The 26,354-nt window shown below is 65.9% G+C and overlaps 3 protein-coding genes and 1 long non-coding RNA gene across 4 annotated transcripts; all 4 read right to left on the bottom strand.

Moving 5' to 3' along the window:
• Positions 1 to 22: 22 nt before the first annotated feature.
• ZC3H10 (zinc finger CCCH-type containing 10) lies at positions 23 to 2,272 on the bottom strand. Its single transcript, XM_050334552.1, has 2 exons — positions 2,182 to 2,272; positions 23 to 1,791 (listed from the first exon to the last, which is right to left on the bottom strand). The coding sequence occupies exon 2, from the start codon at positions 1,769 to 1,771 to the stop codon at positions 584 to 586; it is 1,188 nt and encodes a 395-aa protein (XP_050190509.1). The 5' UTR covers positions 1,772 to 1,791; positions 2,182 to 2,272; the 3' UTR covers positions 23 to 583.
• Positions 2,273 to 2,858: 586 nt separating this feature from the next.
• On the bottom strand, positions 2,859 to 3,770 carry LOC126650092 (uncharacterized). Its single transcript, XR_007631297.1, has 3 exons — positions 3,629 to 3,770; positions 3,163 to 3,185; positions 2,859 to 3,049 (listed from the first exon to the last, which is right to left on the bottom strand). It is a non-coding gene; the product is annotated as an uncharacterized LOC126650092 (long non-coding RNA).
• Positions 3,771 to 4,408: 638 nt separating this feature from the next.
• Positions 4,409 to 13,439, bottom strand: PA2G4 (proliferation-associated 2G4). The gene is made up of 13 exons (XM_050334560.1): positions 13,341 to 13,439; positions 11,158 to 11,286; positions 10,831 to 10,936; positions 10,473 to 10,542; positions 9,699 to 9,791; positions 9,362 to 9,425; positions 8,551 to 8,629; positions 7,557 to 7,635; positions 7,310 to 7,443; positions 6,752 to 6,846; positions 6,207 to 6,334; positions 5,843 to 5,896; positions 4,409 to 5,654 (listed from the first exon to the last, which is right to left on the bottom strand). The coding sequence occupies exons 1-13, from the start codon at positions 13,423 to 13,425 to the stop codon at positions 5,589 to 5,591; spliced, it is 1,182 nt and encodes a 393-aa protein (XP_050190517.1). The 5' UTR covers positions 13,426 to 13,439; the 3' UTR covers positions 4,409 to 5,588.
• Positions 13,440 to 14,179: 740 nt separating this feature from the next.
• Positions 14,180 to 25,414, bottom strand: ERBB3 (erb-b2 receptor tyrosine kinase 3). The gene is given in 29 exon segments (XM_050334559.1): positions 14,180 to 15,221; positions 15,763 to 16,027; positions 16,384 to 16,455; positions 16,767 to 16,925; positions 16,995 to 17,092; positions 17,204 to 17,350; positions 17,421 to 17,496; positions 17,645 to 17,800; positions 17,879 to 18,064; positions 18,150 to 18,248; positions 18,448 to 18,567; positions 18,853 to 18,994; positions 19,170 to 19,223; positions 19,346 to 19,500; positions 19,573 to 19,663; positions 19,968 to 19,998; positions 20,001 to 20,099; positions 20,272 to 20,471; positions 20,737 to 20,827; positions 20,919 to 20,992; positions 21,064 to 21,184; positions 21,256 to 21,369; positions 21,449 to 21,590; positions 21,744 to 21,862; positions 21,942 to 22,007; positions 22,083 to 22,208; positions 22,610 to 22,796; positions 22,866 to 23,017; positions 25,280 to 25,414. Coding segments are annotated over 29 exon segments (3,990 nt in total). The 5' UTR covers positions 25,392 to 25,414; the 3' UTR covers positions 14,180 to 14,685.
• Positions 25,415 to 26,354: the final 940 nt, after the last annotated feature.

Below are 26,354 nucleotides of genomic sequence, written 5' to 3'. Positions count from 1 at the left end.
CAGCCATTGGCTGACCTGGGACAGCACCCGGCCACGCCCCGCGCCCCCCCGCGCCACTCATTGGCCGCCCGCCAACCCCAAGCACCGCCCACTCCGCAGTGGGCGTGACCCCGGGAGTCACTTGGGCCACGCCACGCCCATATTCATGAGTGGGCGTGGTTAGGCGAGGGGCGTGGCCGAGTTCACGTGTGTGCATCTCCCCCGCATTGAGGGTCCCCCGGCCCTTCCCGGGGTAACGAAACACTCCCCTGGCAGTCCCGGGACAGCGACCGCCGGGACAGTGTGGTTTGGGGTTTTTTTAATAGCTGAAAACATTACAGGGCTGGCCCAGCCCCAGTGCCACCCCTGCCATGGGACTCAGCCCTGGCACCGGGCAGGGTGGCCGTGTCCTTTCCTGGAGGAGGGGGCAGCCACAACCCCCCCCTGCCCCCACAGAGGTTTCCCCACACGGCAGGTGCCGGACCGACGTGGGGGTCCTGCACCCACAGCCCCCGTGGGAGCCACCAGTGTCCACAGGCTGTGGAGGGTCCGTGTGTCCGTGCTCCTCCCGCTGCCCCCCAGGCTCAGTTCCGCAGGTGGGGGGTCAGTGGGGCATGGCCGTTATCCGCATGCTCTGCGAGGCGATGGGGTAGGTCACCATGGGGGTGGTGGCGTGGCTCATGGTGATGCCCCCGAGGGGCTGTGCCATGGACACGGCCACAGGCGCCACCGACACGGCCACGGGCGCCATGGACACGGGGGGGGCCATGCCCTGGGCGATGGTCTGCGCCAGGGCCGCCGACAGCGGCGCGATCTCGGGGTTCATGGGGGGCGCGGCGTTGGCGGGGGGGGCGGCCTGGGCGCCGGCGGGGGCCACCAAATCCTGCTGGGTGACGGGCCGGGGCTGCAGGGCCTGGCTGCTGAGCGTGGTGTGCGTCTGCGCGATGCTGTGGTTGTAGTTGGTGACGGTGCCCACGGTGGGCGCCAGAGTCTGCTCGGTGGCCGTGGCCGTGGAGCTCAGCGTCATCACCTTGGCCTGGTTGCGGAACTGCGCGTTCTGCTCCAGCAGCACCTCGTTGGTGGCCAGCAGGTTGTTCACCTGCTTCTTGAGGTCCTCCACGCGCTTGCGCAGCAGGACGTTCTCCTCCTCCAGCAGCCGGTACTCCACGGCGCGGGGGCTGCCGAAGCTGTACTCGTAGGTCTCGTACAGCCCCTCCACGCGCCGCCGCTTCAGCACCGGCTCGTGCTCGTCGTAGCGGTCGGGGTCGTAGAGGAGCCCGTCGAAGGGCTCGAAGCGGCGCCCGGCGGGGCCCAGCCCCTGCTCCCGCCCCCGCGCCTCGTACTCGTAGTCCCGCTGCAGGTGCTGGAACTTGCACTTGGCCCCGCGCTGGCAGTCGCCCTTCAGGAAGTCCCTGCAGATGGGCACCTCCTCCTTGCTGTTGGGCAGGTCGGCGGGCGACAGCCCCAGCCCCGCCGCCACCTTCTGGCGCAGGCGCGGGGGCAGCTCCCCCGTCTTCTTGTAGCAGTCCTCGTCCTCCTTGGTGCCGTGGATGAAGCGGCAGTTGAGGCGCACGCACTCCTTGTTCTGGAAGTCGTGGCAGAAGATGAACTCGTTCTTGCGCACGCCCAGGTTGGTGACCTCGCTGATGTCGGGGTGGCGGAAGCGGCAGCGCTTCCCGCGCTTGCAGACGTTCCGTAGGAAGTCCCGGCAGATGTCGTCGGCGTTGGCGCCCACCTCGTCCCCGCCGCCGCCGCCGCCGCTGCCGTTGGTGTAGCCGTCCCGGTCCGGCATCTTGGGGGCGGCTCCGGGTGCTGCGGGGGGAAGGACGGGGTGAGGGAGGCGCCGGAGCGGCTCCGGGACCGGGCAGAATCACCCGCCCCAGGGCACCGGCGCGGCCGCGGGGCCGGCGCGGAGGCGGCACGGCCCGGGAGCTCCCCCACCGGCCCCGGTGCCCTCCGGTGCCCCCCGAGCGGTCCCGGGTGTCCCCACAGTCCCCACCCGCTTCCGGCGCCACCGCCGCCCCGGAGGGACCCCGGACCGCCCCTTTCCGCCGCTCCTCGCGGCTGCCGGTGCCGCCAGCGCCCCCCGAGTGCCGCCAGGACCCGGGCTGAGAGGCCCCCGCCCGTGACAGCCCGGCGGGGCGCACCGGCGCGGCGGGACCGGCCCGGCGGAGCGCGGCCTCCCCCCGAGCCCACACTCACCGCCCGCGGCCTCCCCGCGGCGCCCGCGGTGCCGGAACGCGCGGCCGGTGCCGGCGGCGGGCGGGACCCGCTCGGCACCGCTTCCGGGGCGGCCCGGAACAACCCTCGCGGTGGCGCGCCGGAAGTGCGTCACCTCTACGTCATTCAGGAGCGCCGTCGCAGCGCCGTGTTCGCGTGGGGATTCTCCGGTCCCGGTGTCACCTCCCGGTCCCGTCAGAGCTCCCGGTGCCCGTGCCAGCCCCCCGAGTCCCGGTCCCGTCACACCTCCCGGTGCCCGTGCCAGCCCCCCGAGTCCCGGTCCCGTCACACCTCCCGGTGCCTGTGCCAGCCCCCCGAGTCCCGGTCCCGTCAGAGCTCCCGGTGCCCGTGCCAGCCCCCTGAGTCCCGGGCCCGGTGTCACCTCCCGGTCCTGTCACACCGCCCTGGATCCCGGTCCCGGTGTCACCTCCCGCCCCGCTCCAGCTGCCCCCGGTCCCCGCTCCCGCCACCACCCGCCAGTACCGCTACTGGAGGAGCCCCCGGTCGCGCCTGCCCCGTTCCCGGAGCATCCCCGGTGCCGATCGCCGTTATGAGAGGAATCCCGGGTTCCGTCCCCCTCTCGTTGCCAGAGCAGCCCCTTCCCGCCGCCCCGGTGCCCCCGTTACCGGGGGATCCCCGGCCCCAGGAGCCGCCACACGTTGTTGTAATAACCAGCTTTTATTCACAGCACAGCGGCCGTCACAGAGCAGACAGAGGGGGCCCGGCCCAGCGGGACCCCCGGGGGTCACCGGCGTGTCCTCAGGGTGTCACCGAGGTGGCCCCGGGCCGCGGCCCCGGCGGGGGCGCTCACTTGGACCTCTGCCTCATCTTTCTCCTCTTGCGCTTCAGCCTGGGGACAGAGGGGACAGGGTGGCGGCGTCACCCCCGGGACCCCCCAGACTCCCCTCTGGGGCCCCTCCGAGCCCCCCGGCCCCGGGGGCACCCCCGGGGGTCCCCACGTACCTGCGCATTCGCTTCTTGCGCCACTGCGGGAGAGAAGGAGGGGCCGTTAGAGCCGGTACGGGGGGGCCGGATCCCAGTGCCCCAGTGCCCCATTCCCCCACCCTCCCAGTGTCCCCCGTCCGACACTGTCCCAGTACTCCCAGTCCCAAACCGTCCCAGTGAGCCCCAAGCGGGTCTGAGCCCCCTTCCTCACCTGAGGCACTCGGAACCCTCCTGCATCACAGGTTCCCCCACCCTGCTCCCAGCGAAGACATTCCCGAGGGACCCCAACTCCCACCGCCCCCAGCGACACCCCAGCAAGAGTCTCCAACCCCGGGGACCCCCACCGAGACCCTCGTCCCCTGCACCCCGAGGTGGGACCACCCCTCTCCCCCCGCCTCAGGGGTGTCCAGGCCGCAGGGTCCCCCCCGCACCCTATCCAGGCTCCGCCATTGCCGAGGCGCCATCGGCTCCCCCCGCCTCTCACCTTGGCCCTCATGGCGGGGCGGCGGCGGCGGCTCCGCGCTCAGTCCGGGCGGGCGGGGCGGCGGATGGAGGCGGATAGAGACGGATGGAGGCGGCGGCCGGGGAAGGCCCCAAAATGGCGGCAGCGGCGGAGAGAGGCCCGCGCCGCCCGGCCGGGGGTATTTATAGAGGCGTTAAGCCCCGCCCACGGCGGCGAGGAGCACGACGCGAGTTGTAGTCCCGTGCCCCGAAGCATGGCGGGAGCTGTAGTCCGGCCGCGGGCCGCCATTTTGCGCTGCCCCCCGTTTGGGGGTCCCCAAAGGTGTCCCCACCCTTCCCCCCCCAGAGACCCCTCCGCGCTGCCAACCGTCAGGTTTATTTGGAATATGAGCATCAACCAGCTTTTCTGGGAGTTCCCACTTGTCCAGGGTTTGAACGGGATTGTTGATGCATCACAAAGGCTTTCCTTCAAAAATATAAATATTTACGCTGTAATATAAAATATAAAAAACACCCAAAAAATTAACTAAACCTCCAAGGAGTCTCAGGGGTTTATAAATCCGTGCTGTGGACTAAGAAAGCACATGCCTCCTATCTCCAGGCAAAATATTGGTTAAAAAGGCTAAAATCAGGGGGGTTCCTCAAAATGAGGGATTTTTTCCCCTCAAAATCAGGATCTTTTCCCTTAAATTCACAGTTCAGATGCCAGAGATGCCCAGGATCCCACAACCCACCCCGCACCCACCCCAGAGCTGAAAGAACTGGAGACCAAGAGCACAGAGAGATGGAAAAAAATCCAGAATAAAATCCAATATCGCATCGTTTATTCTCTTTTATTGACTTTGGTAATATTTGCACATGTGTAGTTTGGGGTGGAAAACTCGGATCTTGACGAAGGAAGCACAGCGGCCTGCGGAGACGCCCGGGAATGTTCTTAAAGGCAAAGAGTTTTTCCCAAATTCAGCTCCGTCGGGGGAAGAACCAGAGGTATCGGCAAAGAAAAAAACCTCACATTCAACTCATGGCATCGGGTGGCTTTTTTTCTTTTCTTTTTTTTTTTTTCTTTTCGTGTTTTTTTTGTTTTGTTTTGTTTTTTTATAAAAGTGACTACAAAAAGAGCGATACCCCTGGCTGGGCTCGGCCCCGACCCCGGCGGCTCCGGCAGCGCTTCCCTCAGGGGTCACCTGAGGAACGGCTGAGATTTTCCCCAGTCACAAAAGGTGTGATCCAGAGGGAAGAGTGAGAAATCCTCTGGCCCGAGGTGACACGTGGGAAGGGTGGAATGTGCTCCCGGGCCACAGGGAATTCGACTCGCCTGCCCCTCCGCAGGGCCGGAATGTCAGCGGCTTCCAAGGATTTGGACGATTTAAAAACGAGTTTGTGTTAAAAAGAGCGAGTTTATCCCTTAAATGAAGGCAGAGACGGAACGGAGCAGCCAGACCACTCTCCCAGGGGACCTCCAATTTGCTATTTTTCCCAATCATAAATATAAATCCAGAGGGAAAAGATAAATCCTCTGGCACCATGTCCTGGATCACTCACACAGGGCACTTTTCTGGGTGTAATTAGCTGCTTTTGGGTGTGGTTTTTTTGTCCTCCATTAAAATTTGTAAAGGGAAAAATTAAAAAATATAAAAGGAGGATGAGGAGGAAGAGGAGAAGGAGGAGGAAGGAAGCAGGCGGCTCCCTACACTCCCTCTCACTGGATTGGGATTGATTCTCCTCTTCAAATGTGGGAAATATAAAAGGTTAAAGATTTGATAGTGACTTTTACTCCTAATTTTATTTTTTCTGCTCTTTTTTCAGTCATCTGAAGTGGCCGAGAGATTCCTCCCTGCTTGGCAAAGTCAAAAGGAGCTGCTTGGAGTCAGTGGGAAGTCCAGACTGTCCAGTCCTGAGGGGACCAACAGTGCCAGATTATTTTGCTTCTGGTTGGATTTTTTTTGGGGGGAAAAGGGGCCATTTGAGTGATTTGGGGGCTCTCAGTCGCCAGCCTCGTTCTCCTCCGCCGTCTCTCCCGTGGTGGCATTTTCTGCGTTCTTGGAAGCCTGGGGGGCAAACCGGGAACAGATCAGAGCTGGGGGGGTCCCACATGGACACAGCCCACTCCTGCTTCCTGAGGTGGGAGAGCACTGAAATGAACCCAAAACACGGGACCTGGGAGTGTCTGGGCACTGCTGAGCCACAAGTTTCCACAGGGAAATGGACAAATTCCCACAAGGAATGAACAAATTACCTTCTTTTTCTTCTTTTTCTGGGTCTTCCGGCTTGCAGAGCTTTGTAGAAGGGCCTGGAGAGAGGAAGGAAACGTGAGGAGCTGGAAAATTACTTTTTTTTTTTATTCAGGAGAATAGGGAACACCATTAGAGGAGAATTAAGAGGGGAACGGCAGGGAAATCCTCAGGGGCACAGGATGGATGGGGAATTCCAAGGTGTGATTCCCTAAATCCTTCCTGGAAAGCACTGGGAGCACTTCTAGATAAATACACATATTATGTACACCATACATCCCTATTACTTACACATTTTTATCAACACATTTAATCCATCTATTAATATTTGTAATTATCAGTACTAATCACTTTTGTGACTCAACCAACCTTCAGCTCTCCGTCCTGCACCTCGAAGTCAGACTTGTAGAGCTCGGGCTCGAAGGGGCCGCTCGTTATCCGCATGGGCCCGTTGGGCATCAGCAGCACCGTGAACTTGAACTGTGCAACGAACTCCCCTGCAAGGCACAGCCCGGGTCAGACCTGCCAGGACCTGCGGGCCCAACCCCCGGAGCGATCCCTGATCCCGGCACTGATCCCCGATCCCAGCACTGATCCCTGATCCCGCACTGATCCCCGATCCCGGCACTGATCCCCGATCCCGGCACTGATCCCCGATCCCGGCACTGATCCCTGATCCCAGCACTGATCCCTGATCCCAGCACTGATCCCTGATCCCGGCACCGATCCCCGATCCCAGCGCCGATCCCTGACCCATCATTGTTCCACGCTCTGCTGCTCCCACCTGGCTAAAAACCACCTCAGAGGAGCTCCTTCAACCTGCCAGGACCCACAGTCCCTGTCCCTGAGCAGCTCCTCCGGCTCCATCCTCCCCTGTTCCTCCCTCACCTGCCCCCTCCCCAGCCAGGACTCACCTTCCTTCTCGTAGAGGACGTTGAAGGGCTGGAGCAGCTCGTGTTTGGTGCATTCCACCACCCCCATCCGGGCCTTCTTCTCGTCCTCAAAAGCCCTGGGAGGAGACACAGACACCTGGGCTCACCTGAGCTCAAACCCAAGCTCACATCTGAGCTCAAATCCCCTGCAATTCCCGCTTAAGCCCATCACATCCTTTCTACACCCTCTCCTGGGCTCGAATCCTGCAAGTCCCAACCGAGGGCAGCCAAGGCCATGCCCTGCTCTGACCTGGGACAGCAAAACACGTTGGCTCTGCACGTATTCCAGCCCTGGAAGGGTGTCCCAGCCCCCCGGATGGGTGTCCCAGCACCATGGATGGGTGTCCCTGCCCCCTGGACGGGTGTCCCTGCCCCCTGGACGCGTGTCCCAGCACCATGGATGGGTGTCCCTGCCCCCTGGATGGGTGTCCCAGCCCCCTGGATGGGTGTCCCTGCCCCCTGGATGGGTGTCCCAGCCCCCTGGACGGGTGTCCCAGCACCATGGATGGGTGTCCCAGCCCCCTGGACGGGTGTCCACACCTGAGGGTGAAGGGCATGGTGTCGAAGCGTCGCTCCACCTCGCTGAAAAAGGCACGGGAGGTTTTCATCTTCAAGCCGTACTGCTTGGAAGGGTCCCTTTTGTAAATCGTGGTTCTCTGTCCTGCGTCCTTCGCCTGGAAACACCAACGGGAGCTGTGGGACACCCGGAGCGGTGCTGCCCTCGGAGCAGCCCCCTCCAGACCCCCCCCAGCCCAAAGGTGTCCCTGGGTTTTTGGGGTGCACTCACCTTTCCCTCTCCGCTGCTGACGAGAACGTCTACAGCGTAAACTTCGTGGACCTCGAACTCGGCTTTTTCGTGGTCCTTCCTGCGTGGAAAAGAGTTTGGTGAGCTAAAAAAAATGGAGAATAGGGAAGAGAAAACCTCCCAAGAGCCCTCAGAACTTGGAATTCTGGGATCCCTGAGGTTGGAAAAGACCTCTAAGGTCACCGAGTCCAACCTGTGACCGATCCTTGTCACCCACAGCACCGAGTGCCACGTCCAGTTGTTCCCTGAACGCCTCCAGGAATGGAGACTGGGATTTAAAGCCACCAAACTCTATAAATATTTAGTGTAAGGCCCAATCCCAGGGGATCCCCAAGCTGCTGGAGCAGGATGGAAGGAGAATCCACGTCATTAAGCTGAAGTCCCTCCTGAGATGGGACTGAGACACCTCCATCCCGTGGGATCCTGGCAGCTCCTGCGGGACAGCCAACAGGTCTTGGCACAGCTCTCAGCTGGCACCACCTCCACGACCAACAGTTGGGATTTGTGCTGGCAGCTTCCAGCAGATCCCCAGAAACTGGACAGGAACCAAGGACAGGTGCCAGCATGGAGCCTCCCCGGTGGCTTCCAGCTTTTCTTTCTCAGAATGACCCCAAACGCAGACTCACAACTCACAGAACCTGGGATGGTTTGGGATGGAAGGACCTTGAAAGGTCCAACCCTGTGATGAGCCGCTCTGGGATGAGTGATGGGACCCAAGGGAACAGCTGGAGCTGTGTCGGGGGAGTTGGATGGATTTTGGGAACAGGTTCTTCCCCCAGAGGATGGTTGGGACTGACCAGGCCCCTCAGGGCCCTGGGCACGGCCCCAAGGCTGCCACAGCTCCAGGAGCATTTGGACAACGCTCTCAGGCCGTGGGATTTGGGGACTGGGGAAGTTTTTGGGGTTGTCCTGTGCAGGGCCAGGAGCTGGACTTTGACCCAGGGCACCCTGACCCCCCCAAAAGCCCCTCACTCACTTCTGCTGGTCCGAGGGGTTCTGGATGATGGTTTTCTCTCCGTCGATCACGTGTTGCTTCAGCTGGTGCGACAACATCCCTGTCGTGAGAGGGAACTGGGCTTACTGGGAGTACTGGGAGTGCAGCTCAGATCCAGGGAGGTCTTCAGGGTCACACGGAAACAGGGGTGTACTGGGAGCTGTACTGGGCTGTACTGGGCCCCTCAGGCACATGCCATTCCTCACCAGTATCATATCCAGTTCACCTCCAAACCCCAGCCTGGGAAGAGGCACCAGCACATTCCCAATCTACTCCCTAAGCGAGCAGGGACTGTGGGATGTCCCTTCTGGGAATAGGAAGCACAACCAGCTCTGCTCCCATCACCTCCCCGAGAAAACCCTGGGACTCAACTCTTCCCCAGAACTCCTTGGACAGCGCTGGATTGTGTCCTGCAGAACTGAACAAAGCACTGAGGAGGCCCACAAAGCCATCCCACACACAGAGCAAGGAATCTGTGTTCCCAGAGATCCCAGGGAACGAGCCAGCTCTGTGGAATTTTGGAAAATTTAACCAGCAATGGACCAGTTTAAGGTGGCTGAAAGAACCCCACGGCCCTGCCAGGAGAAAAGGATCTGCCAGTGCCTGATGCCAGGTTGAGCTTCCAGACACGGCTCCAGCGGTGCCACTGCCACCAGCAGCTATCCCAGCACCTTCCCACTTATCCATGGGTTTGGAGTAGGAAGGAAATGACACCCTGCCCACCCTGGGAAGGTTCTGGTATCACAAAGCTGGGATGGACTTGCTCCCTGGGACCCCTGCTCCCCATCCTCACCTTCGATGGGTGTGCAGTGAAACGAGTGGGCTATTTTGTTCCAGGCCTCTGTCACTTGTGTGTTCTGGAAGAAGGACACAGGAAAACACGTAAAGCACAGAAAATTCCCACCACAAGCACGAGGCTTCCTCTAATTCCGTGTTCTGGGATAAATCCCACAGGTTTTATAACCAACAGGTGCTTTGACACCTCCTGAAAACCAGAGAGACAGTGCCAGGCTCTGACTCTTCCCAACACCCGCCCCGACAGCTGCTCCCAGCTGCTCCACGGAATTCCCCAGGCTGGGAATTCTTCCCAGGGAGATTGCCCCTGTGCTCATCCCCCCTGGGGTCCTGACCTGGTTCCCAGGTTTCACCAGGCGCAGGGCGGCCTCGGCGCACAGATGAGCCGCCTTGATGACGTCGGCTTTGCGGCCCGACACGGGGTTTTCCTGGGAAAACAGCCAGACAGGAGGATTTCTGAGGGCTGTTGTTCGTTTGGAGGAGGAGATTCCCTGGTTCACCAGACACCTTCCCCCTGGAGCGAGCAGGGAATCCAGCTCCCAAGGGGAGTTGTTAGTGCCCCGTCAACCACCACCAAATCAGCTCCCACAGGAGTTCCAGAGACTTCCCAGTCCTGGTATCACCGACTGGAGAGGGATCAGGACTCCAGTGTGGCCAGAAACATGGACTGGGAGGATTTCAACACGCTCCAAATGAGGATTTTTGGTCCTCTACCCTTCAAGTCCTTCCAAAGCCACTGGAGCAAAACCCAGGACAGTGTCATCCCCTTCCCAAGGCTACACCCAAGGATTTATCCTGAGCTTTTTTAAGCAGCAACTTCAGGATCACAAAAGGGATTCCCAAGGCACGAGACTGGGCAAATCCCAGTGTGTCCTGCCAACACCAGCCCCCAGCAAGGAATGTGTGTGCTGCAGGAGAAGGGAGAAACAAAGACTGATTTTGGGGTGGGGAGCATCCATCCAGGGGCATTCCAGCAGCAAAACTGGGCAGTAGGGACGGCCTCTCCAAGGCTGCTGGTGCTGCCTCCTCCCAGAGACCCCCCCCAGTGTGATTTCTGGGATGCCATGCTCCGAGGGGCAGCCAGAGACACCCCCCAAGGACAAACCCACCTTGGAGGCGCCGATGACGAAGGTGTGGGCCACGTTCCCGATGAACCCATCCACGTGGACCCCCAGGTCGCTGCAACACAAAGCAAAGGGAATGCCAGGTGGGTCTCACGGCTCAGGGGCGATTCCAGAGGCATCAGCAGATGGAAGAGCGCCCCAGGCGCTGCTCCAGACTCGATATGAGTCTTTAATTAGCAAGGCAGTAATTAATCTGGGATGGTGCATCCCTGCCCATGGCAGGGGGAAGGGGATGATCTGTAAGGTCCTTCCAACCCAAACCATTGTGGGATTCTGGGAAGTTATTTAACAGGGAGCAGGACCAGAAGAAGGAACTCCCGGGGAACACACCCCAGGCACTCACATTTTGACCAGATCTCCGTCTTTGAGGATGTAATCCTGGTCGCTCTTCAGGGGGGAGAAGTGACACACACAGTTATTTACCGATATACTCGTCGGGAAGGCAATTCCTAGAGAGGCAAAAACACAACCCTGGAATCAAGGAGCAGTTTGGAGCGATCTCAAAGCCATGGGCAGGGACACTTTGCAGGCAGCAGGATTTGGGCTAGCACTGGCTTCCTGGGAGCAGCAAAACATTCCTTACATCCCCCAGCACCGAGGAGCACTCCCCGTGCTCCTGTCCGTTCCCACCGGGAACGAGATCCACGGGACGTCCTCGGAGCAGCCTCACCTTTCTTCATTTCCTTTTCCTTCTTGAAAATCTTCCCAGTCTCCTCCATGATCATGGCATCCCCCTTCTCGCACAGGCAGAGAACCGACGCTCCTGGATTCGCCGCCTCCACCACGGCACGAAGGACCCCTGAATTCCAAAGGACACCTTGAGCATTCCACGGATAAACAGCCTCAAATCCAACATCCCCCTCACAGCACCGTGCTGGGAAAACCTCGCTGCAGTCCGAGACAAAACAAGATTCCAGACTCGGATCTTGGCTAAAAACGACCCTGGAGAGGCACAAATCCCGCCCCAACCTTTGGGACTGTTCCCACAGGGCTGCACAGGTGAAGCACCTCTGACACCCAGCGGGAAGCAGGAGCCCCACATTCCTTTGGGAGAAGTCAGAGCTCCAGGAACAGGTTTGGGAATTACCGGGAGACATCAAAGGCGCTGTGGACGTGCCGGACTGGAGACAGACTCTGCCACTCCAGGAGTCCCTGTTTCCCAAGGAATCCATGTGCTCCCAGCCCAGCCTGGCACAAGGAGCTCCCCACGCCCATCTCTGTGCTGGGCTTACAGGAAGTTTGGGGAATATTTCAGTCTCTGTGAGTCTTGTTCAGATTCTGCTGGCAATGCCAGCCTGCCTCGTGCTTTAGGGACAAACTGTGGCAAAGGGGTGTCCCAGGGCCCCTTCCCTCCTCCTCCTGCTTCCACCTGTGACACTCCACAGGTAACCACAGCCCTGATCCCAAATATTCCAGGATATCTCCTCAAAGTTTCCCCTTGTTCTGTGATCACGCTGTTTGTACCAGAGCTTGTTTTGGGGGAATCACACAAGGGGGGGAAATGTGCTGTCTTGGAATTCCAAGGAATCCTTGGAAGGGCTGAAGGGACAGGTGGGTCCTTTCACCTGTGCAACAAATCAGATTTCAGCCCCCTGCAGTCACTCCTTCCATGGGAAAGTTGGGAATATTTCAAAGCACAGATAACACTCCGATAGGAGCCAGTTGTGGCTGGCAGGACCCAGAGAAGAAATAAAACAAATAGGGAAGCAGATAAACGGGGAACCCTCTGAGCATTCCAAGGGATCCGAGGAGCAGGGACAGCTGACAGCACTGCCCAGGAACACTCCCGACTCTGCTCTGCCCTTCCCAGTGTTTTTTAGGGAGTTAAAGCACTTTACAGCTCTAAAAGGCCCTCACTGTGGCAAGAACTCGAGGAAGTTGGAAGTTTTTTTGCCACACTTGTGTGTTTGCTCTTCCCAAGGGAGGAGAACCCGCGTGGAGCTGCCTTTCCCCCCGGGAAGGGAGGTGGCCAAACTTCCAGTTTGCCCAGCAGACCGAGGGAGCCAAAGCGGCGGCGACCTCCCTTCCCGAAGGGAATCTGCATCCCCGCTCCCGGCCCGAGCTGCCTCCCGGGACAGCTCAGGAGTCCGAGAGAAGCTCTGGAGTCAGCAGGAGCTGGCGTGGGACACCCGGGAGCCCCACGGAACCGGTCGGGGCGGCTCTAACAGCTGTCACCCTCGGCGGGGCACCCGCGACAGCGCGGACAGGGGTTAAAAAATAACAGGGGAAGGGAGTGACACGGGGGGAGGGGGCTGAGCCCGGCGGGGGGGGCACAGCCTGGCCCGGGGCAGGACCCCCGAGCAGGGGCAGAATCTGCACTCCCGAGGCCGGACCCCCAGTCTGGGGCACGAACCGCATTCCTGGGGCAGCCTCCACCCCCATTCCCGGGCAGGACCCCCCTAGGCCAGGGCAGGAGCCCCCGGAGCTCTCCCCTCTCCGATCCCATCCCCGCCGTCACCGCGGGACCCCCGGTCCCCTCGACCCCCCGAACAAAAGGGCGGCGCGGGGCAGCCCCGGGGGCACCGGCGGGGCAGGGGGTCCCTCTGTGTCCCGGCGCGGGACGGGGGCGCGGGGGGCGACAGGCCCGGCCCCGCACGCCCCGCGGCCGGTGCACGTGGGGCGCGGGACCACGTGCCGGCTGCGGCGGCGGCCGCTGCGGGGCCGGGGCCCGGCGGGTCCCGCGTACCGAGAGGTGGAACGGGGGGCCCAACCCGCGGCCGCAGCCCCCTCACCAGCGAGAGGGGCCGGCCTGGGGGTCAGACCGTGGGGGCCAGCCCTCGCCGCCTCCCGCCCCTTACCGGAGCCGCCCCCGCCCGCCCCCGCCGTGCCCCCGCCCCCGGGCCCCGCACTCACGGTTGGCGATGTCCCCCATCTTGTACTTGGTCACCACCAGGTCCTCGGCGATGGTGAGCTCGGCCGCCTCCTCCTCGCCCGACATGGTGGGAGCCCCCGAGCCCGAGCCTCCCCGGAGCCCCGGGCCTGGTCGAGCCCCCCGGGCCTGGTCGAGCCCCGGGCCTGGTCGAGCCCCCCGCCCGCCGCCGCCGCCGCCGAGGAGCCCCCGGGACCGCGAGCCCGAGGCGCGAGCAGGGCAGAGCGCGGGCTCCGCGCGGGGCACGCTGGGAACGCGAGTCCTCCACGCCCCCCGGACTACAACTCCCGGCAGCCCCCGCGCGCAGAGCGGCGGGCGGGCATTTCCGCCCGGGACTGCAACTCCCGGCGCGCAGCGCGGCTCTCGCGAGAGGAGGCGATCGTGGCGGAAGTGGCGCGCGGGGGGCGATGGGGGATGTAGGCGGAGGGTGAGGGGGCTCCGGCATCGCGACCCCCCCGGCATCGCGACCCCCCCGGCGCCGCTCCCTGCCCGAGGCTGTCGCTGTCCCCAGTCCCACTCACCGCCCCCAGCCCCGTGGCCCCACCGCAGCCCCCGGTCCGGTCTCCCCGATCCTCCCCCCACGTCCGGTGATCCCTCCCCGACCCTGTCCCGGGACCCCCGAAGCCGCAACACCGACACTGTTGTTGAAATTCCCTTTTTTATTTATTCAGCCCCGTCCCGCCCCCCGGCGCCGAGGCTGATCCCTGAAAGGGGGTCAGGCTGACCCCCAACTCCGGGCAGCCCCCGAGAAACCGGGGACAGCAGCACGGAGGAGATTCCCGGGACTCCCCCCCCATCGCGGGGCAGGAGGGCTGTGCGGACCCCCCTCACCCCGGGCAGTGCTCTCCCCCCACCACCCCTCCAAGTGCCCCCGCGGGGGGAAGGGGGCACCTCCAAACCTTCACTCCGGCTCCAGCAGGAAATGGGGAAACCTGAAAATGAGTCTGGGGTTCTTCAGAAATCCCATCTGACCTCGTCTGCTGCTCCCCCCCGGCCCCACAGGGACCCCCAGCACAGGGGGAGCACCTTCAGCTGGGGGGAGCAGCCGGGGGACACCCCCCAGGCACGGTGGGAGGGGGACTCAGGGGTCCTGACCCCCACCGACCCCCTCTTCAGGGGGTCTGGGTTACCCCCTCCCCACCACCTCGAGGGGCTCAGGATTAGCTCCCCCAGCCTCGCACCCCCAAAGAAAGACCCTGCAAAGGGTGGGAGGGAGCAGGTGCCCCCCAGACCGGGCACCTTCCCGCGGGGCTCATCCCCCCGGGGGGGGATCCTTCATATCCAATGTAAGAGCCCTTGCGGGGACCCGGGGGCGGCCGGGGGGGTCCCCTACGTCCGCTGGGCATCGGCCTTGGCGAAGAGGCGGCTGTGCCAATAGTCGGGGTTGTCGAAGGCGCAGTCCGAGGCCTCCAGGCTGCGCAGGGGCTTCATGCAGGGGGTGGGGGGCCCGCGGCAGCCGGGGCAGCGCGGGGTCACCACGGCCTCCATCTCCTCGTAGCCCTGCTCCTCCTCCGGGGCGGGGGGCGCGGGGGTCTCCCCGGGGCGCATGTCGGTGTAGCCGTCGTGGCGGGGGGGGCTTCCCTGCGGGCGGGGTCCCGGCCCCCCGGCCACGCTGCCCAGCGAGCGGCTCAGCCGCGGCTGCTTGTTCATGTACTCGTAGTCCTCCTCGTCCTGCCCGCCCCGGCCCGGGGGAGCACCCGGGGGCCCCCCCGGCTCCGAGCCCACCTCCATGTACTCGTAGCCCAGCTCCTCCAGCGAGGCCGGCCGGGGCTGGGGGGCTCCGGGGGCACCCCCAGGCCGGCGGTTCATGTACTCGTACTCCTCCTCCTCCGGCTCCGGCATCGAGCCCCCGGCGAGCTCTGGATCTGTGAGGTGCAGGTGAGACACCAGCCAGGCCCCCCAGCGCTCCCAGGCCCCCCTTTCTGCCCACAGGACCTGTCCGAATTTAGGTGGGGTCTCATCTGGGCCCATCCCACCCCACAACCCTCACCCCCACCATGCAGGGATGGGTTCCTCCACCCTCAGTATTGGGAACAGGCCCCCCCATCCCTGGGGATGAGCTGCCCCCCTCCTACAGATACAGGAGCCCCCCAGCCCCTGAATCCCAACCCCTGCAGGGATGGAACCCACCCCCCACCCCAGGACAGGCTCCCTGCACCCCCATGATGGGGGAGACCCATGGGATGGGACCAATGCTCCAATGGGATGGGACCCCCTCCCCAAGGACAGGCTCCCTGCACCCCCATGATGGGGGAGACCCCAGACCTCCTCCAATGGGATGGGACCCCCTCCCCAAGGACAGGCTCCCTGCACCCCCATGATGGGGGAGACCCCAGACCTGCTCCAATGGGATGGGACCCCCTCCCCAAGGACCGGACCCCCACCCCTAAGGACACCCCTCCTCACCCCGCTGGGCACAGTTGGGGGTCACGTAGCCGTTGGGGTCCTCCTCGCTGCCCTCGGAGCTGGGGGGCGGGGGGGGGAAGCTCTCCCGCTGGGACAGGTACGCGCTGTCCCCCCGCGAGCGGAGGCTGCGGCAGAGGCTCCCGGACAGGGACCCGCCCTCGCCCAGGTCCAGCTCCGAGGCCGTGCCGCGCCCCTCCGATGACTCCGACACCGTCCGGCCCAGGGACTCCTGCCGGCTGCGCCGCAGCGGCCGCGACCCCCCGCCCTGGGGAGAGGGGGTGAGGGGGAACCCTGCAGACCCCAACCCTGCAGACCCCAACCCTACAGATCCCAACCCTGCGGATCCCAACCCTGCGGACCCCAACCCCTGCGGACCCCAACCCCGCCACTGCCCCAGGACTCCCCACCCTGGGGGACTCTGGACCTGACCACACCCCACTCCACCCTGGGGGACACGGTGGTGAGTGGGGGGACCCAAACCCTGCTCCCACCCCACAGCCACAGCTTCCCCTCCCATTGTCACCCCTTTGCGTGCCCTGCTCTGGCACCCCACACCCCACCCTTTACCCAGGCCAACCCCCTGAGCTTCCCCCATGACCCCTCACCCCCCGACCCCAGTACCAGGCGGGTGCTGCCAAGGCCAGGCTGGTTCATGGGGATGTATCCGGCAGGGGGGCTGAGCAGGCTGGGGCTCTGCGGGGAACATGGGGGTTGGCACCCAGGGAGGGGGACACAGACACTGGGACCCCTCCCACACCGCTGCAGGGGGGTGGCACTGCAGGGGTGGGCTCCATATCCCACCCCCATGGGAGGGTTTGGGGCTGGGAAACCTCGTACCACGTCCTGGGACCCCAGGGCACATTTTGGGACTCTGTCACATCCCAGGACCCCGTGCCCCTTCCCTGCCCTGTGCCACATCCCAGGACTCCACGTCACAGTCCAGGACACAGCCTCAGGGTCCCCAAAGCCCCCAGACCCGGAGGGGAGGGAGGGGGGGGTCTCACCCGGGCGCAGCTGCCCCGTGGCCGCTGTGGGTAGAGCCCGGCGGTGAGGCCGAAGGAGACATCCAGCTCCTCCTCCTCCTCCAGCTCCAGCGTCTCCACATCATCCAGCTCCTTGTCGCTGAGGGTGGGGGGCTCGGCGGGGGGCACGGCCCCGCTCTCCTGCTGCAGGAGAGGCTGGGTCAGGGCTGTGGGGCTGGGGGCCTGGGGGCTCAGGGGGGTTGTGCTCACCTTGATCACCAGGTAGCGCGGGGGGTCCCGGGCCATGCGGGTGAACTCGTTGGCCAGCTCCTTGAAGGTGGGACGGATGTTCTCATCGATCATCCAGCCTGGGGGGATGGTGGGGGCTGAGAGCAGGGGCGGGACAGGAGCAGGACCCTCCTGGAAACGGGGCCAGCCCTGGGCAGGGCAGCAGGGCCCGCGGGGGGGGCCCCACTCACATTTCACCATCACCATGTAGACGTCGATGGTGCAGATCTGGGGCTGCGAGAGCCGCTCGCCCTTCTCCAGCAGGTCGGGCACCTCTGCCAGGCGGATCCCAGCGTAGGGCTCGGCCCCGAAGGTCATCATCTCCCACAGCGTCACTCCTGGCATGGGGACAGCGCTCGTGAGCCCGGGGGGACCTGCCGGGCGGGGTCCAGGGGGGGCTGCGCTCACCGTAGCTCCAGACGTCGCTCTGGTGCGTGTACTTCCCGAAGTGGATGCTCTCCAGGGCCATCCACTTGATGGGCGTCTGCCAGGAAAAGGGGCAAGCGGGGGGCGTGGGTGGGGGTTTGGAACACGGGGACAAGGAGGGGGGACGCCCTGAGGAACACAGGACACGGAGAGGAGGGGACACAGGGCGTCCTGGGGGAACAGGGGGGGTCCCTGCCAGGCCCCACCTTGACCTCGTTGTAGAAATACTTCTTGTCGTCGGGGTAGAGCAGGTCGGCGATGCCGAAATCGGCCACCTGCACCTGGCTGGGCGACTTGAGCAGCACGTTGCGGGCGGCCAGGTTGCGGTGCACCATGCGGTGCTCCTCCAGGTAGTACATGCCCTGGGAGGGGGACACACCGGGGGCTCCAGCGGCACCGGGGAGGACCGGGATGAACCCCACCCCGCCACAGGGACTCACCTTGGCCACCTGGACGCACCAGTTGAGCAGCAGCTGGGGGCTGATGGAGTCGCGGTTCTTGCGCACGTACTCCAGGACGGAGCCGAGGGGCAGGAGCTGCGTCACCAGCTGGAGCTGCGGCCCGGGGCAGATCCCCAGCAGCCGCACGATGTACGAGTGGTCCAGGCTGCCGATGGCCAGCATGTGCTGGGGGGCACAGTGTGAGCCACGGCCCGGCCCCCCTGCCCACGGGGGCTCCCCCGGGAACACCCCCGGCCCCTCCCGCACTCACGTCGGTGACGGCGTGGAAGGACTGCTGCCCACTCCAGTCCTGGATCACCTTGATGCTCACTGGGATCTTGATGGAGTCCCCATCTGGGATCCAGATGCCCTGATGGCACGGGATGGGATGGGATGGGATGGGATGGGATGGGATGGGATGGGGTGGGGTGAGGTGAGGGGTGGGGTGGGATGGGATGGGATGGGATGGGATGGGATGGGATGGGATGGGATGGGATGGGATGGGATGGGATGGGATGTCCCGGTGGGTGCCGTGTACAGCCCTGGCTCACACGGAGCCTCCCCCTCACCTTGTGCACGGTGCCAAAGACACCAGAGCCCAGAACCTTCAGCCGCTTCAGCTCTGTCTCCTTGAAGATTCGGGCCAGCACCTTGTTGGCCTTTTCACTGGGATCCAGCGGCTCCAAGCTCTGCTGGGGGAGAGATGGGGATGGGACCAGGGACGGGGATGGAGCAGGATGAGGACAGAGAGTGACTGGGATGGAAACAGAGATGGAAATCTCGGATGCAGGTGGATGGAGATGGACGGGATTGGGGCTGGAGAAGAACAGCAATGGCTATAGACAGGTACAGGGATAGGAACAGCCAAGGACGGGCCCCACACTCTTCCCACCTGTTGAGCCCCCTCCCCACAGCCTCAGGGTTCCCCCCCAGCTCCACCGTGGCCCCCCAAGGAGCAGGATCCCCCAGCCCACCTCTCCCCTCTCCAGGTAGCGCCGCATCGCCCGTTTCTTCTGGATCTTCTTTCCCCGCCAGTAGAGCAGCGCGAGGAGGACGATGGAGCAGGAGAGGAAGAGCCCCCCGACCACCATCACCGCGATCAGCGTCGGTGTCTTTCTGGCCACGGGAGGAGGCCGGGGCTCAGCTCCCGGCACGGTCCCCCCAGACGGGCAGGGCAAGGCAGGGCAGGGCAGGGCAGGGCAGGCCCAGCATGGCAAGGCAGGCCCAGCATGGCAAGGTAGGCGATGGCCCAGTGGCCCCCTGGGGTCCCCGCAGCCCCCGCCCACGATACCTGGACACGGGCAGGGCGTCCCCCAGGCAGTCCCGCAGCAGCGGCCCCAGGCACCTGCGGAGATGGGGACAGGGCTGAGCCTGGGTGGGACCCCCTCTGGCTGGGCAGGGGGTCCTGGGCCCCCACCCGACCCCTGGGGGGTCCCAGCCCCCCTGCGCGCCCCCCACCCCGCGCACCCGCGGGTGCAGTTCTCGTGGCAGGGCCGGCACTCGCGGCTGCCGTCGGGGAACTTGTAGATGGGGCCGCGCTCGCCCAGGACGCCGTCGGGACATCGCTCCACACAGTGCGGCCCGTCGCGATAGTGGGCGCAGCGGGTGCAGGTGTCGGCGCCCTGGGGGGGACACGGTGTGAGCACCCCGGGGGTGTCAGCGGGGTCCCCGGGGGTCCCCCGGCCAGGACGTACCGAGCCGTTGCAGGTGACGCCGCCCTCGATGCGCTCGCACTCGGGGTGGCACTCGAAGCACTCGCCGTCCTGGGAGAACTCCCGGATCTCCCTGCGGGCACAGGGCAGGGTCACCAGCCCACCCGGCATCCGCCCACCCAGGGAGCCCCTGCCAGTGTCTGTCCCACGGTGGGGTCCGTCCCAGTTCACATCCCACCCTGGGAGCCCACCCCCAGTGCCCATCCCACCCCGGTAAACCTCCCCCATGCCCATCCCAGCCTGGTGCTGACCCTGCTGCCCACTCCAGGGTCCCTCCCACCCCGTGCCCACCCGGGGCTGATCCCCTCTGGTGCCCACTCCATGACCCTCGCAGGCCCAGCCGCCCCCAGCCCCCCGTGCCCCTCATTCCCCCTGACCCGTGGGTGAAGTGGCAGGTGGGCACGCAGACCCACGCCGGCTGTAGTGGCGGCAGGACAGGCACTGCCCGGGGCCGGGCCCCCAGCAGCCCTCGGCCGAGCACAGCGGGTCACACACCTTCCCCTCTTGCTCTGTGGGGGAAAAAAGGGGGCTCAGAGCAGGCTCTGTGGGTCCCAACACCCCTCTGGGGGAAGCTCAGCAGAGCGAGACATCCCCGCACCCCAGCGGGAGAGGGGGCTGAGCGTGGGGTGCCCGCGGGGTCCCGGGGGGTCCCACGCCCCCCACCCAGCCCAGCCCACGCACGGCACTTGCTGCGGGGTCTGTTGTTGCGGATGTCGAGGTCGGCGCGGGAGCGGCTGAGCGCTGCCCAGTGCACCGTGTGCAGGAAGCAGAGCCGCCGGTTCTCGGTGATGTACACGCGGCCCGCGCTGACCTCCCGCAGCGACCGCAGCCCCAGCGACGTCACGTTCTCGTTCTTCATGATCAGCAGAGAGAAGCCCCGGCTGCGGGGAGGGGAGGTCAGGGTGGGGGGTCCCGGAGAGGGGGGCTCCAGGAGCCAGGGGGGGATGCTCTGGGAGTGGGGAGGGCAACAACCACCCTGAGGGAATACGGGGACAAGGACATGGGGATGGGAGAGCGCAGGGATGGGTAGGGATGTGGGACAATGAGGGCACTCAGGGAAAGGGATGCAGGGATGGGGGATGACAGGTGGATGAAGGGATTAGGGCTGAGGGGGGATGCAGGACATGCAGGGAAGGGGGTCCTCACTTATAGAGGCTCCGTCCGCCGATGGTCTCCAGGTTGGAGAAGACGCTGAAGTTTTGCATGTGCTTGGGCCAGGACTGAATGTTCAGGTACCCTGGGGCAGGGAAAGGGGGTGTCAAAGCGGCCCCAGGGGGCCCCAGGGTGTCCCAGGGGTGGTCCCAGTGTCCCCCAGCCCCGCTGCTCACCCGTGATCTCCCGCACTGTCCGGAACACGTTCAGCTTCTCGGGGTCCAGCGCCGAGATGTTGCGCCAGGGATCCCTGCGGTGCCGGAGCTGTCAGCCAGGCTGGGGGGCTGCATCCCCCCTAGCCCCCCAGTCCCTGTCCCTCACCCCTCCAGGCCCGTGATGAGGAAGTCCAGGTTGCCCAGGATCTTGGTGCAGTTGATGAAGGTGTCGATGTTGCTCGAGTCCACGGTCTGGTACTTGCTGCCGGCGCCGGTGCCCTCGCAGGCTGTGGGATGCAGGGAGGGTGAGGGGTGGTCCCGCAGCCCCCGGCCCCCTCGGGCCCCCTGAGCCCCGTACCCTTGGGGCACAGCCCCCCACAGGGCTCGCACATCTTCAACCCGTTCTTCTCCACTTCCATCTTGTCGTTGGGGCAGGCGCGCACGCAGGAGCTCTGGTCCACCACGAAGTTGTCTGTGGGGAGACCCTCGCGGTCACGGCCCGGCCCCCTCAGCCCCCCTGGCTCCCCCGGGGCCCCCAAATCCCGACTCACGGGGGCACTCCCGGACGCAGACGCCCCCATACTGGTACTTGGTGTCAGGGTTGGGCTCCAGCTGGAAGGTCAGCTTGTTGTAGATGAGGGGCTGGGGGCACAGCGGGACGCACTCCCCGCTGTCGTTGAAGTGCCGGCAGGCCTGCGGGACAGACACACGGATGGACGGATGGACGGACGGACACGGGATGGACGGGGGGACGGGGAGGGGGGACGCGGATGGATGGACACAGGGATGCCATCATACAGACAGGCAAAGGCTCCCACCCCACCCCGAGGGAAGGGGGGCACGTACGAAGCAGTGGGTGCGGAGGGGGCCGGTGCAGCCCCCCGCACACTCCTCGTGGCAGCACTCGTTGGGCGCCCGCCCGAAGCAGCGCCCGTTGCACTGGGGGGCACAGATGGTCTTGGTCACTGCGGGGAGGGGGGCGGTCAGCAGGAGGGGAGGGGTCCAGCCCAGCCCTCTTAGCCCCCCGCAGCCCCCAATACCCACGTTTCTGGCAGTCCTCGGGGCCGGGCCCCCAGCAGTGCCCGCCGCAGCTCTCGTGGCATGGGGCGCCTGCAGGACAGCGCAGAGGGGTTACCCCTAAAGCCGGAGGGTCCCCACCCCAGCCCCCTGAGCCTCCCCACGCACAGGCCTTGCCGTTGTCCCTCACGATGGGCTCCTGGCGGGGGTCCCGCATGATGTCCCTCCACTCCACCGTGTCCACGTGGCACAGCTGCGCGTTCTTCTCGATGTAGACGCCTCCAGACAGGATCTCTGGAGGGGGACAGGGCGTGGCCAGGGATGTGATGGTGGCACAGACCCCCCTGACCTGCCCAGCACCACGGCTGGCACAGGGAAAGGCACAGCTCCAGCACAGGGACCCTGGGGGTCAGCCCCACTCCAGGGGACACTGTGATGGGGACAGCACGGGGGGCACGGGGGCAGTGCCACTGCCCCATAACAGGGACCACTGTGGGGCACAGGGGGGTGGCACAGCTGTACATGGGGACAGAAACACTCTGGGATGGGGCCCAGGATGGGGACACTGTCACACTGGGATGGGGGTCACCATGCGGACAGCATGGCCCTGGGGTGACAGGGGGGGTGGCACCAGTCTGGGACAGAGACCCTGGGGGGCTGGCACCGCTCTGGGCTGGGTCCCTGGGGGGTCCCACCTGTGAGCTGGTTGAGGCCGAGGTGGCGCAGGGCGTGGGTGGTGTTGGGGTTGTAGTTGAGCAGCACGAAGAGCGCGAACTTCTCCTCGTAGAACTGGGTGCCGCGGATGACGCGCAGGTTCTGCAGCGGCAGCGACGCGAAGACGTTCATGGCGATCAGGATGTAGCCCGTCACCTCCCGGATGGTCTGTGGGCAGGGGGGGTCAGCTCGGCTGGTGCAATATCCCCTCGTGTCCCCCACGTCCCCCCAGCTCACCTGGAGGAAGGAGAGGTCCTGCGTGTGGTCGATGAGGACGATCTCCAGGTTGCCCATCACGATCTCGCAGTTGTTGTACATCTTGTGCAGCGTCTGGTACTGGTGCTGCGCGTCCCCCGTCACGCTCAGCCCGTTCAGGGTCCCTGCGCACACTGTGGGCACAGCACCCTGTCCCCACTGCCACCACGGCGCCCCTGGGGCCGCTCTGTGGCCACAGCCACGTCCCCCGTGGGGTCCCTGTCCCCTCCATGGTGTCCTGGCCATAGTGGTGCCCCCACGGGGTCCCTGTCCTTTCCACGGTGTCCCCCCCATGCTGGTCATGATAGTGCCCCTGTGCCATCCCTGTTCCTCCCAAAGCCCTGGCCCAGCTCTGTCCCCGCCGTGGGGGTGGCAGTGCCGGGGGGGGGTGACGGGTGCTCCCCCACCCTCCCCTCCCCACCCCTGCGCGGTGCCCGAACCGGCCGGGCAAGGGTTGCGCAAGGCGGGTGCCGCGGGCACGGCTCCCCCACGCCCGGCACACCCCGCCCGGACTTCGGCCCCGGCCCGGCCCGGCCCGACCCACCCGCCCCGACTCTGGGGCCCCCCGGACACCCCCGAGTGCAGGGGGCGGTGGGTCCCCCCGGGGTGAAGGGCTCCGTCCCCCCCCCGCGTGGGCGCACAGGGCCCCCTTTGTGCGCGGGGAAGGACGCGCCCCCTCCCCGCCACCGCACAAAGCGGCGATTGTGGCGGGCGGACGGGGGGGAGGCTGAGCCCCCCGAAACCGGTACCCCCGGGGCACAGAGGGGTGCGAGCCCCCCCCGGCCCAGCAGACGTGACTCAGGGCCCCGGCGCGGGGGGGCTGCGGTGGGTAAAAGGCAGCTTTGTCCGGCCCCGAGACCCCTCCGGGGGCGGCTGCAGAGAACGGGCAGCTCGGTGCATGAACGGGAAGGGGCGCGGGGCCTGCAGCACCTCCCCTCACGGCGCTCCCCCCGCCCCGGCCAGAGCTATTTTGATAGGGAAAGGGGCTATAAAAAGGTCCCAGCTGTGTCGAGCGCGGCCCCCAGCCTCGACGCCCCGGGGATGGGCACAGCGGGGCCCAAAGCGGGGGGTGGGGGAGCTGGGCCCCCCGTGAAACACGGGGAGTGGCGGGGGGCAGCTGGGATCTGCTTGGGGGTTCTCCAGGATGCTGAGGGGGCAGGATCCAGCCCCGCCCTGGACCCTCGTGGCCGGGAGCGCTCAGTGTGTTTGGGCAACGTGGTGAATCATTAACGGCTGCTCAACCAGTCCGACCGTGACCCCCCGGGCACGAGGGGCTGCCGGTACCCGACTCCCGGGGTGCACCTGCCCGGGGGGCTGTGGGGGGCGAGGCCGGGCCCCCCCGGGCGCCGCGGCGGCGTCGCGGCCGGGCGTTATCAGCGCGGTGCCTCTCTGGCAGCTCCGGCACGTCCCCGCTATCAGCCGCGTGCCACCGCGGCCCCCCGGCCCCCGCCGCCAGGAATAGCACCGGGGGGACCCGGGCGGGGGGGTCCCAGCCCCGACCTCCTGCCCTCGGCCCCGCCGGCGGCGGCACAAAGGGGTCTGTGTGCGCCGGGCCCGGCCCCAAACAAAGGGGGCTCTGAGAGAGGATGGGGACGAAGGTTTGGGGGGAGCAGCGCTGGTCCCGCTCCCCGTGGTGCTCCCGGGTCCCCCACTGTTCCCTCTCGGAGTGGGAGCCCCCCGTGTGATCCGGACCCCGTGGGTGGCACCCCCGAGGCGTCGCCAGTGGCACATGGAGCATCGGGGACACCGAGGGGCCGGGCGCGACCCCCGCACGCCCCCCCCACCAGGGCACCCCCCGGCCTGCGGGGGTGACGCGCCGGCCCCACCTGCGCGTCCAGCCCTCGGTGTTTATCCTTTGCGGACTAAAAAACAACTCCCGGGCGGATCCGGCCCTTCCGGGGTGCGGAGGGTGCGGGGGGGCCGAAGTGAGCAGGGACGGGGTCCCCCTCTCGAGGGATCTTCCCCCTCGGGGGTCCCGCCCTGTCCCAGCCGGATCCCGGAGGTATCGGCGGGTCCCGGCCCCGCAGCCTAAATTTAGCCCGGGCAGCTGCGGGGGGCACAGGTGCCTCTACCCGGGGGGGCCCCGAGCCAGGGATCGACCCCCGGGAAGGGGGAACTGAGCCCCGGCCCCGCCGGAGCCGCAACCCGGGGAGACTTTGCCGGTCCCCGTCCCCCCGGGGCCATGGGAGTCCCCCCGGGACAAGGGATCCCGGGACGCCCCCGCGAGAGAAGGAGCCGCGGGAATTGTCGGGATCCGGCACCGGCGGGATCGCGGACGCCAGGATCCCCAAACTCTCCCGGTCCCTGCGCCCGTCCCGGGACCCGCCGAGCCCTCCGGCAGCCCCCGGTTGTCCCCGGTGCCCGATCCCGCCGCAGCTCCCCGGGGCGGTGCTCACCTGCCTGCGCGGAGCCCGGCGCGGGGGCGCGGAGCAGCAGCACCAGGAGCAGCAGCAGCGCCCGGGGCCGGTCCCAGTCCCGGTCCCGGTCCCGGGGCCGGTCCGGGTCCATCGCGGCTGTCTCCGCGGGCCCGGCGGCGCGTGCCCGGGCGCGGCGGGGGGAATGCACCTGGCGCGGGGCCGCCGGGGCGGGCCGGGCCGGGAACGGGCTGGGACGGGCGGGGCAGCGGCGGGGCGGGGGCGTGGGGGCCCTGCTCTCTCCCCGCCCCTCCCGGGACCCGCCCGCCCCGCCCGAGGCGGCGGCACCGGAGCCCTCGGCCCGCCCAAATCCTCGCTGGGCACGGCCGGGACCGGCCCTGTCCCGCCCCCGCCCGCTCAGGTGAAGCTCCTGTGCCCACCCACCCCCCCGGCCCCGGGCAAAGTCTGACCCCTCCGCAGCCCCCTGAGCCTCCACTGTGCCCCCAACTCCACTCACACCGCCCCGGGCACAGCCCGGCCCACACTGGACACCCCAGAACACGGGGAGGGGGTCTACCCTTCTGGGGGGGCAGGTGGGGGTGTCAGAGCTGCCCCTCTCCCCCAGCTCACAGCAGGTCCAGGCCCCAGGCAGGATTTGGAGCCCCCAGAGTCCCCCTCCCCACATTTGGGGCCACAGTTCTGGGACAGCTCCCCCCGTGTGCCTCATGCAGGCAGGGGTTGCCCCCTCTCACCCACCCCAGGGGGGACACCTCCAGCTGTGCCCCAAACACACCTGGACAACACCAGGGGACAGAGACCCCCTTAAGGGGGGGTCTCCAGGGTGGGCAGCAACACCCCCCCAAAATGGGGTGACCCCAGGGTTCCCCTATGAGAAGGGGGCTGGGAGCCCCTCCGGAAGCCCCCAAGCCCCCTCTCTCCATTCCCCAGACCCCCAAAAAACACAGAGCCAGACTTAGAGCAGCTCCCACCTCCCCACAGGGGGTTAGCCCAGGGTCCCCCCTAAGAAAGGATGTGGGACCCTCTCAGGAAGGCCCAAACACCCCCCATTCCCCAACCAATTCCCAGAGCCCCCCCCAAAAGCACAGAGTCGGGAGGA

Source organism: Myiozetetes cayanensis, unplaced genomic scaffold (assembly GCF_022539395.1).
Source record: "Myiozetetes cayanensis isolate MyiCay16 unplaced genomic scaffold, myiCay2020 scf55, whole genome shotgun sequence".
NCBI lineage: Eukaryota > Metazoa > Chordata > Aves > Passeriformes > Tyrannidae > Myiozetetes > Myiozetetes cayanensis.
This window is presented reverse-complemented; position numbering and strand designations above follow the sequence as displayed.